The 10,986-nt window shown below is 54.0% G+C and overlaps 1 protein-coding gene across 1 annotated transcript in view; it reads right to left on the bottom strand.

Moving 5' to 3' along the window:
* Window positions 1-2,981, bottom strand: part of LOC142301146 (hepatitis A virus cellular receptor 2 homolog) — a 16,333-nt gene extending 13,352 nt beyond the window's left edge. The window contains exons 1-2 of the mRNA XM_075342171.1: window positions 2,912-2,981; window positions 1,112-1,449 (exon numbers count right to left, since the gene is read on the bottom strand). Coding sequence (XP_075198286.1) covers window positions 1,112-1,449; window positions 2,912-2,963 — 390 coding nt within the window. The 5' untranslated portion in view covers window positions 2,964-2,981. The remainder of the gene's footprint in view (window positions 1-1,111; window positions 1,450-2,911) is intronic.
* Window positions 2,982-10,986: the final 8,005 nt, after the last annotated feature.

Raw genomic sequence — 10,986 nt, forward strand, 5'->3', positions numbered from 1 at the left:
GATCGGGTCAGGCGATATCACGGGTGGGCTTGCCCGGTTCCGTTGCCCCGTGCAATAAATGAGGGGAAAGCGGGGTGATTGGGGAAAGTTTGTTGTGACGCCACCTGTGGTATGTGGCCAGGGAGTAGCTGCCGGTGCAGAATTCCTTGCTGGGGCAGGTGTTATGGCAGCCGGGATGGTGTCGCTCCCCCAAGGCGGAGCGAGCCCCGGGTGGATGATGAGGGTGATAATGGCGGTTGGCGCCTAAGCGTGGGGCGGTGACGCCGGTAAGGACAAGCCAACACAGTATCTGCGGTTTCAATTTACTCAACTTCATTCAGTCGCCAACCCTGAAGTATCGGTCACCGCCGTGATAGACTCCAGCCGATCCCGGATCCGTGGGAGGTCAGAACCGGTGCGGTACTCTGTGGGCCCTTCCCTGCTGCGCTTTCAAGTGCGGGTCCCTGTGGCTTGAAGCACTTAGACTCCCTTCCGTACTAGGTGGAGTACTGTTCCCTATGCCAGTAGCGGGGATCCCCTTGAGTCTGACCATGATCTAAGCCCCGGAATCCTATATGCCACCTGGTTCTGGAAACTTGTGTGGTCGAAGACGCATAGAACCTCTCCGTCCTGCAGAATCTGATGGTGCAACTTGAAATTACATCACCCTAGGGTGCTGCACCCTGAACTGCGCTGGTCCTGGGAGAACTGACACGGTATCCTCCACAGCAACCGTACTCCTATGTCCCACAGGAGCTACCAGGAAACACGTCAGCTCACTATCTCTCCTGCTGGAGAACTCCTTTATTTTTGTATGCGTGACTCCTAACTCCCCTTGGTGGCCACTCCTCCCTCCACTCAGGTCCCAAGCTAGTGGATTGGGGCCCTAGTTGTGATGGCATCCTGTAAATGCCACACTGTAGGCAACCCCTTTAGTACCTGACCCTAGCCCAGTCCCCAGTGGGGAAGGGGCAACCTCTGTGTGTATGTGGATGTGTATGGTGAAACCAGCACTGACCTCCCCTGGATCCGTGATCAGTACTACACCCCGGTTGGAGTGCAGTACCCTGTGGTGACCAGAGCCTCAGGGGCGCCACAAATATATTAGACACTAAAGTGTAAAAGTTCTCACCGTTTTTATCTTCACTTCCACCTGTTTTGTCAGGTCATTGAATAGTACAGTGAACTCCACCCGGCAGCAGTACGTTCCTTCATCCTCTTTGGTGACCCCGGTGATGGTCAGGGACACGTCCCCCTGACTAATGTTCCCCAGTAGCTGATATCGGTCAGATTTCCTCCAGGTCACTCTTTGGCCATCAGTCCTGATGATTTCATTATTATACTTAGAACCTCGACATCTGCCTAGTATCCAGCACATGGGGAGGTGATGGGTATAAACCATATACGTACAGGGTAAGGTCAATATGCCATTCACCCATCCTGTGACAACTTTTCCTGATACAGACACAACTGTGGGGGGAAAGAGGGAGACTTTCAGCATTCAGATTTTACTTTATTAAAATGTCACGGCCGGGGATAGATCCTATACTGGCCGTAAAGGACAACTCACAGGAAGGGGGAAGGAATGCCTTATAGCTAGGGAATGGGGGAAGTCGTGACCCCTGACTATGACCTGCAGCTCACCATCACAGTCCTAACAGACCCTATACAAGTTCCGCACCTGTCACTGAGCTGGAATACCTGGGGCCCTATTTCACCCTACAAATGGGCCCTAAGTAAGGGTGGAGTGTATGAGTTCTTTGTCAACACCACTATCACTAAAGGAGGACACAAGGAAACAATGCAGGGGTAACACAACTGCAATCACCAGAGCCCTGGAAGATAGCAAAAGACACACCTATCTGAGCTGCAGCAACCACAGGAGTCGGGAGCAATAACAGGCGACTTCTCCAAACCTCAGTCAGGATCAAACTGTAAACTGCACCCAAACCACCCCAGGGTGAGGTTAATAAAGGTAGTCAGAGGCTGGCAACTGAGTGGAAAAACTGACAGAATCCCAGGGTCCTAGAGTCCGCAGCTGTAGAAACAGGGAACTGTTAGATAACAACACATGCTGGCAATCTCTGGGTTTTTTCTCCACTCACTGCCCCATGATTGTCAGCTGGCTTTGACACATCCGTGTAAAAAAATAACAAGTTTGAAAAGATTTTTATACCAATTGGCCGTATATATACCTACAACAATCTAATGAAGATCAGACCGCTGAGATCCCAACGAATGCGTATGACTCGGCGAGTCTCGCATCGATATCCCTCGGATCGGCGCACAATCTCCTGACAAGAGCGGGTCGGCTGCATTTCTATGCAGCTGTACACTCGTGCCGGGTGATACCGATATGAGGCTCGCAGGAGTCATACGCAAATGGAACTGTACCTCAATGCCGAGGTCTGGTCTCTACAGACTCCAAATAATAAGAAATAGGCAAGATTTCCAAAGTCTGTTTAAGAGTTTTTGCATGGCACCAGATGAACCCATTAATTTTACAATTGTGGCCCAGACACCGCATTTTTCTCCATTACTTATCAGTAAATCAGTAAAGTCTAAAATGAATTTATCTATCTGCAAAAAACTGACCATTACCTCCAAACAGAAACAAGTAAGTGTGAACAGGTGCAAGCTTCTATGACTGCACTGTATAAAAACAGAAGAAAACAGGCTCTGTAAGCGCTAAAATGTCTGCAATTCTTGATTATGACATACGGACAACATTACTGCTATATAAAATATACATGAAGGTACTTAGCAAACAAATTGGCCAATTCAAGAGAGTGAACCAGCCATGACAAGGCGACCCCTAAACCTTTTCATGGCTCTCTCGGACTAAAAGCTACAAATATAAAGAGCAGGTAGGATCCAGCACTAATTATAAACAGCCTTACCTGTCTGTCCACCCATCTATTTATCTACTCACCTGAAAAGGAGAGAAAAAGAACAAATATCGTGGTAGTCTTTGGACAGGACATGTTGTGTGACCGATGCACAGAGTGGTGCAGAAAAAGGAAGAGAAGATGAGACATCAGATAAGAAACGGAACCAACAACCACGGTCCGGATATTGGTTTTCTACAGAGTCAATATTTTTTTTCCTTCTTGCTGCTGCTGGGTTCCTAACTGGTCTCCAAGCCACTTCAGATAGGAACATCAAGTGACCACTGCAGCCAATCAATGGCCATGGTGGTAAAAAAATCAATCCGGCCGTACACTTGTGACTCTGTTAACAGAGAGAGTAATCTGGACTCACACTGTATTACTTCTCAGAAGGATTTGGGTGGTTCCAATGGTGTAGGGATATTTGCCAACTCTTCCATTCTCCACTGTTACCTGGAGCCTCCCAGATCGTCAGTAAGCGTTAGAGACTTTGGGACGAACAACAAGCCCCTACTAATAGGTCTGTCTCTTGTTAGTTGGCACTCCCTATGTGTAATTATTACTGTGCAGAATTATTAGGCAACTTAATAAAAACCAAATCTATTCCCACCTCACTTGTTTATTTTCTCCAGGTAAACCAATATAACTGCACAAAATTTAGAAATAAACCTTTCTGACATGCAAAAACAAAACCCCAAAAATTAATGACCAATATAGCCACCTTTCTTTCTGATGACACTCAGCAGCCGACCATCCATAGATTCTGTCATTGCTTGATCTGTTTACAATCAACATTGCGTGCAGCAGCCACCTCAGCCTCCAGACACTGTTCCGAGAGATGTATGTGAGGCAAATCCCGGGATAGGAAGATGAATTATGACTCCAGTCATAATCGCTCATCCCTCCCTGGCAGTGCCCCCTCCCTTCTTGTTCTCAGTGTTCCACTTACACCTCCATGGCCATGTCCTGTGATATGGAAATTAGGTGGCTTAGGGACAATGGACACAGGATGACTCCCTGCCGTGACCCTGTAGTGGGGGCTGCTAGCTAGTTAGCAAGGCTATGGAAATAGCCAGACAGAACGACTCCAGTAAAAAATGGTTCATATCTCGCAAGCCATATTTCCGATAAATATGGCAACCATAAAAATGGTGTCTCCGCATGCGGACGATGCTGGCACACCCTTTTTATGGGAGCAGGACATTGGGAAATGCCCCAGGCGTGATATCAGCCAATGGGGAACTGGCAGACAGGTCATGAGTCCCCTCGTTCTGTAGCTAAATTCATAACTGTCACAATGAGAGCATTGGCGTCCGCCTACGACGCTCCCAGGCAAAGTTATGGCCCATATTCCATGTTGTGGATTGTCCATAACTCAAGCCAGGGGTGGAGCAGTGCTCCCTCTGAGGTCACTAAGGTAGGAGGGGACCTGGATTTGCCCAGGTTGATAACCCTACTTCGGCCATTTTCCAGTGTTCTTTTCGCTGGGGGCACGTGTAGGAAACATCTGTGGGAAGGATCCTAGAAACCTGGGTACAGCGCCCCCCTGTGGCCAGACGCAACAAGGTAACTGCTGGAACTGTGTATGCCTGTTTGTAACCCATGCTTTGATTGTAACTGTACTCTGACATAACTGTATATTCTGTAGATTCCCTATTGTATATATTGTAGTTCTAGTGTGCTTTAGGCTGATTAAATTATATAATTAATCTTGGGCTGTTCTGTTATCTCGATCTTGAATCCCACGTCTGTGTGTTCGGCTAATAGTTACCGTAAATCGGTTGGTGGCAGCGAGTTTGTGCCAAGGATTATTGTGGGGAGGCCAGTGAGACTCGGGAAGATATTATATATTCCGCCCGCGGAGGTCGGGGGAATATATACCCTACTCTCACCGGGGACCCTTCACTAATCGGCATAAGTAGTATAGCGGCCTCCTTGCTTATTGTCGGGCAATTCCATAATTGGCCTGACTATAAGAGGGGCGCTAGAGAGCGCGTCACGTGCTCTGTCTGTCGGTCGGGAGGTATAAAGGAGGGGTGACTCCTGCTTGTTACCCCCCGATCGTGACGTACTGGTAGCCAGCGCGGGGGATTTCTGAGTGACCCCCCCGGTGGTTCGTGACATATTGGTGGCAAGCGGTGGGATCGAGATAATAGTGTGTGTGAGTGTGAGACCCATACTCCCAGACACTAAAGACTGCCTGCAGCAGCTGTGGCTGCTGGGGTCTTCAGACTAGCTCAACACTAGAGTGTCAGAGTGCAGATACTGTAAGGTGTGTGGAGGCATCAGGTGTCAGTTCCGTGTCAGTGACCAAAAGTCTGCAAGAATGGCTGATGGCACCAGGAGCAGAGCTATGCAACTGGCCAATGCTAAGGCAGGAGCCGAAGAGAGGGAGGACGGTGCTGTGGACAGCAATGAGGAGGTTGCCCACGAGTCCTCCAGGAGCTCGACGCCAGAAAACCGTTCTGCCGAGGACATTGCACAACCTGGCAATTATGGACAAGATGAGGAGCAGCTCACCCAAGGTTCCTCAACGAGCCAGATGCCAGCCCTCCGCTCTGAAAGGGACAGTGAATCGCCTAGCTCTGCAGCGTGCCGCAGATCACCACGTGCCATTCCACCGAGCCTGGGAGGCTCGGATAGCCTTCTTCAAATGGCTATGGCCCTTCTCCAGGCTGGAGACCAGAAGGGCTACAAGGAACTCCTGGCAGAGCGCAGGGCAGAGCGGCAGGCAGCGCGTGACGCTGAGGCTGCGGAGCGGCACGCAGAGCGTGAGGCTGCGGAGCGAGAGCGGCAGGCAGCGCGTGAAGAGCGAGAGCGAGAGCGACAGGCAGACCGTGACTACCAGCTGCAGCTAGCTCAGCTCCGGCCCTCATCAGCCACATGTGACCTTCGAGACACCAAACTTCCAAAGGTCCGTGTTGAGGACTTCCCAGTGCTGGAGAAGGATGGAGACTTGGACTCTTTCTTGACTGCTTTTGAACGGACTTGCTTGCAGCACCATCTGGACAAGGACCAGTGGGCCAAATACCTGACCCCCCGTTTAAGGGGTAAGGCCCTGGATATCCTTGGGGACTTGCCTGCTGAGGCAGATCAGGGCTACGACACCATCAAGCGGGCCCTGATCCAACAGTACAACCTCACTCCAGAGTCCTACCGCAAGAAGTTCCGGAGCCTACAGAAGGGACCAAAGGACTCCTGGGCTGACCACCGGCGGGCACTTGCCCGAGCTGCCGACCACTGGACCCAAGGCCTGCAGCTTTCCACCGGACCGGAGATCCTGGACTTGTTCATCACGGAGCAACTCTTGTGGAACTGCCCTGAGGATCTCCGCCAGTTCATCCGAGACCAGAAGCCAAAGGGGTCCACGGCTACAGCTGCCCTGGCCGATGACTACACCAACAATCGGGCTCCTGAAGCCAGGAGAGCGGCCACCAGCAGCACCTGGAGAGGGGGTAAGATGAATTCTGCGACTGCCCCACCTGCCCCTAGACTGCAGGGGGTGTCCCCCTCAACTCCCCTCTCCAGGCCCGTGGCGGAACCAAGACGGTGCCACCAGTGCAACCTACCTGGACACTTCAAGGCCATGTGCCCTCAGCGTCCCAAGGCCCCGGCTCCGTCCCCGTCCCAAGGGCCGCCCAAGGTGTATTGTGTGGGTGGGGGTGGTGGTAGGTCCCTGGACAGCTTCCAACCTGTCACCGTCGGCCGGTCTGTGACCATAGGACTGCGAGACAGCGCCTCGGAGGTGACTCTGGTGCGGCCTGAGATGGTGTCCCCCCAAGACTTGATCCCTGGAAAAACCCTAGCTGTCTCCGGGATTGGAGGCACTGACCCGGCGCTGCCTGTTGCTGACATTTATGTGGACTGGGGCGCAGGGCGAGGGGTGAGGGAGGTGGGGGTAACTGATCGGATCCCTGCAAACGTGCTACTTGGGACAGATTTGGGGCAGATAACCTCCCAGTTTGGGCCCCAACCAAGGGCTGAACCTTCAGCCAGTACTGACATGCCTCCGGACAATGTTAATGTGTTATCTATGAATGATGTAAGGGAGGAGGGAGTGAACTCTGATATTTCTGCTTGCATAGACACCATAGACACACACTCAGCTGCAGCTGTGACAGGGGAGGGGGTCAGAGAAAGGTGTGACAATGCCTCTACAAGTAATCAGCCTGTGAGCTGGGATCTGTTGCCCTCTGAAGGGATAAGCAGAGAGCAGGGTGCTGCAGGGGGAGGACCAGTGTGTGGGGTGGGGGCTACCACAGCAAATGTGGGGTCCCCAGAGATTTCACAGCGGGGTTCTGTTGCTGCAGGAGGGGAACAGGCAGGTGAGATTGGGGCCGGTCCAGGAGCGGAAGTGCTCCCAGGTAAGATCTCGGTGCATGGTTCCCCCACAACCGGGGTGTCAGGAAGCCAGGTAGGTCTGCCTGAACCGGCGACTTGGTCAGGAACGGAGGAGGAGCAGGCACGACCCACGGTCGCAGCGGCTGTGGCCGCTGTCACCCGCAGTGGGAGTGCTGGAAGCCAAGGGGCCTCCCGGAGGTCCGATAGCTCTTCCCCTTCTGACCAAGTGGCAGCCGAGTCAGGTGGAGGCCAGGACACAGGTCCCGGGGTACTGACTGAAGATGTGACAGTCTCGTCGATTCTGGCCACATCTAGTCAGGGGTTTCAGGCAGCGTTAGAGGCTGACGACAGCCTGAAAGCTCTTAAGGAGCAGGCGGCACAGCCTCCCTTGGACTCGGACCCGGAGCGAGTGGTCTGGGACCAAGGACGGCTGTACCGGGCCACGGTCCAGCAGGGTTCACCGGAGGCGTGGCCCAGGGACCGACAGTTGGTGGTACCCTATCCGTTCCGGACGGAGTTGTTGCGGATCGCACATGAGATTCCGATGGCCGGACACCTAGGGATCGCTAAGACCAAGGCCAGGTTAAACCAGCATTTCTACTGGCCAAAAATGGGGGCCGATGTGGCTGCCTACTGCCGTTCGTGTGAAACCTGTCAGAGAGTGGGGAAGGCGGGGCCACGCCCCAAAGCCCCACTAGTATCTCTGCCAATCATCGATGAGCCTTTCAGGAGGGTGGCTGTGGATCTGGTCGGCCCGCTGGCCATCCCCAGCAGCTCCGGGAAACGCTTCATACTGACGGTAGTGGACTATGCCACCCGGTACCCAGAAGCAGTGGCCTTGTCGTCCATTCGGGCTGACAAGGTGGCCACCGCATTGCTGGAGATTTTCTCCCGAGTGGGTTTTCCCCAGGAAATGCTCACTGACCGGGGGACCCAATTCATGTCCCAGCTGATGGAGGCCCTCTGTAAGCAAGTCCAGGTGCGACATCTGGTGGCCAGCCCGTACCATCCACAGACTAATGGCCTGTGCGAGCGGTTCAATGGCACCTTAAAGCAGATGCTTAAGATGTTGGTCGACTCCCATGGGCGTGACTGGGAGCGGTATCTCCCACACCTGTTATTTGCTTACCGGGAGGTTCCACAGGCCTCAACAGGATTCTCACCGTTTGAGCTCCTGTACGGGCGACGTGTGCGGGGCCCCCTGGCTCTGGTGAAAGAGGCTTGGGAAGGGGATTTGGCCACCCCTGGAGTGTCGGTTATCGAGTATGTCATGCGCTTCCGGGACAAAATGCAGGCCTTGACGCAACTGGTACACGACAATATGGCTCAAGCCCAGGCCGATCAGAAGCGTTGGTACGACCAGAACGCTTGTGAGAGGACCTACCAAGTGGGTCAAAAGGTGTGGGTACTGGTCCCCGTACCACAGGACAAGCTTCAGGCAGCCTGGGAAGGCCCATACCTCGTGTACCAGCAGCTCAACCCTGTAACGTACCTGGTCACCCTGGACCCTGCCCGTGGAAGGCGGAAGCCCTTCCATGTGAACATGATGAAGGCACATCATGAGCGGGAGGCATGTGCGCTCCCCGTGTGCAACCTGCCCGAGGAGGGAGAAGCGGAAACCCTCTTGGATATGCTAGCCCAGGTTAGGGCAGGCGGATCCATTGAGGATGTGGAGGTAGGCCACCAGCTCTTGGAAGACCAACGGTCCCAGCTGTGGGCCACCCTCCCCCCCTTCCGGGGGTTGTTTACCAACCAGCCCGGAAGGACTGACTTGGCTGTCCATCACGTGGACACTGGGGATCATCCCCCGATCCGGCGTTCAGCATATCGGGTCTCCCTGGAGGTGCAGCAACACATGCGCCAGGAGATTGACGAGATGCTGAAGCTGGGGGTGATCCAGGCATCCAACAGCGCTTGGGCCTCGCCTGTAGTCCTCGTCCCTAAGAAGGACCGAACCACTCGGTTCTGCGTGGACTACAGGGGGCTCAATGCGGTCACGGTCGCCGATGCGTACCCAATGCCACGCATCGATGACCTGCTCGATCAGTTGGCCGGGGCTCAGTACCTGACCATCATGGATCTGAGCCGGGGATATTGGCAGATCCCCCTGACTCGCAAGGCCAGGGAACGCTCTGCCTTTATTACCCCATTTGGACTATACGAGTCCACGGTGATGCCATTCGGGATGAGGAATGCCCCTGCCACTTTCCAGCGGATGGTCAACACGCTGCTCAAGGGACTTGAAGGGTACGCGGCCGCGTACCTGGATGACATTGCCGTCTTCAGTCCCACCTGGGAGGACCACCTAGAGCATCTAGCACAGGTGCTCAGGCGGATCCACCGGGCAGGTTTGACCATCAAGCCGGGAAAGTGTCAGCTGGCCATGAGCGAGGTCCAGTACCTCGGTCACCGGGTAGGTGGGAGAACACTGAAGCCCGAGCCTGAGAAAGTGGAGGCCATCGCATCCTGGCCCACCCCCAGGACCAAGAAGCAGGTGATGTCCTTCTTGGGGACCGCCGGGTACTATAGGAGGTTTGTTCCACGCTATAGTAGCCTGGCAAAGCCCTTGACGGACCTCACCAAGAAGAAGCTGCCCTCTGCAGTCGATTGGACAATGGACTGCGAGACAGCCTTCCAGGCCCTAAAGGACGCCCTGTCCAGCCCGCCCGTGCTACAGGCAGCCGACTTCACGCGGCCGTTTGTAGTACAGACCGACGCCAGTGACTTCAGCCTCGGTGCGGTGCTCAGCCAGGTGGACTCTGCGAGCCAAGAGCACCCAGTCTTGTACCTGAGCAGGAAGCTGTTACCAAGGGAAGTTGCCTATTCCACGATGGAGAAGGAGTGCCTGGCCATAGTGTGGGCCCTGCAGCGTCTGCAACCCTATCTATACGGGCGCCACTTCATCGTGGAGACGGACCACAATCCCCTCAGCTGGTTGCACACCGTCTCTGGGACGAATGGGCGATTGTTGCGATGGAGCCTTGCGCTCCAGCAATACAACTTCACCATTCGCCACAAAAGGGGCCGTGACCACGGTAACGCAGACGGGCTGTCCCGACAAGGAGAGGTCGCGGACGGGCGCACGGGGGAACACCGGAGTGTGCTGCCCCCTAGCGCCCTCAAAAGGGGGGAGGTGTGAGGCAAATCCCGGGATAGGAAGATGAATTATGACTCCAGTCATAATCGCTCATCCCTCCCTGGCAGTGCCCCCTCCCTTCTTGTTCTCAGTGTTCCACTTACACCTCCATGGCCATGTCCTGTGATATGGAAATTAGGTGGCTTAGGGACAATGGACACAGGATGACTCCCTGCCGTGACCCTGTAGTGGGGGCTGCTAGCTAGTTAGCAAGGCTATGGAAATAGCCAGACAGAACGACTCCAGTAAAAAATGGTTCATATCTCGCAAGCCATATTTCCGATAAATATGGCAACCATAAAAATGGTGTCTCCGCATGCGGACGATGCTGGCACACCCTTTTTATGGGAGCAGGACATTGGGAAATGCCCCAGGCGTGATATCAGCCAATGGGGAACTGGCAGACAGGTCATGAGTCCCCTCGTTCTGTAGCTAAATTCATAACTGTCACAATGAGAGCATTGGCGTCCGCCTACGACGCTCCCAGGCAAAGTTATGGCCCATATTCCATGTTGTGGATTGTCCATAACTCAAGCCAGGGGTGGAGCAGTGCTCCCTCTGAGGTCACTAAGGTAGGAGGGGACCTGGATTTGCCCAGGTTGATAACCCTACTTCGGCCATTTTCCAGTGTTCTTTTCGCTG

The sequence above is a fragment of the Anomaloglossus baeobatrachus genome, chromosome 4 (genome assembly GCF_048569485.1).
Source record: "Anomaloglossus baeobatrachus isolate aAnoBae1 chromosome 4, aAnoBae1.hap1, whole genome shotgun sequence".
NCBI lineage: Eukaryota > Metazoa > Chordata > Amphibia > Anura > Aromobatidae > Anomaloglossus > Anomaloglossus baeobatrachus.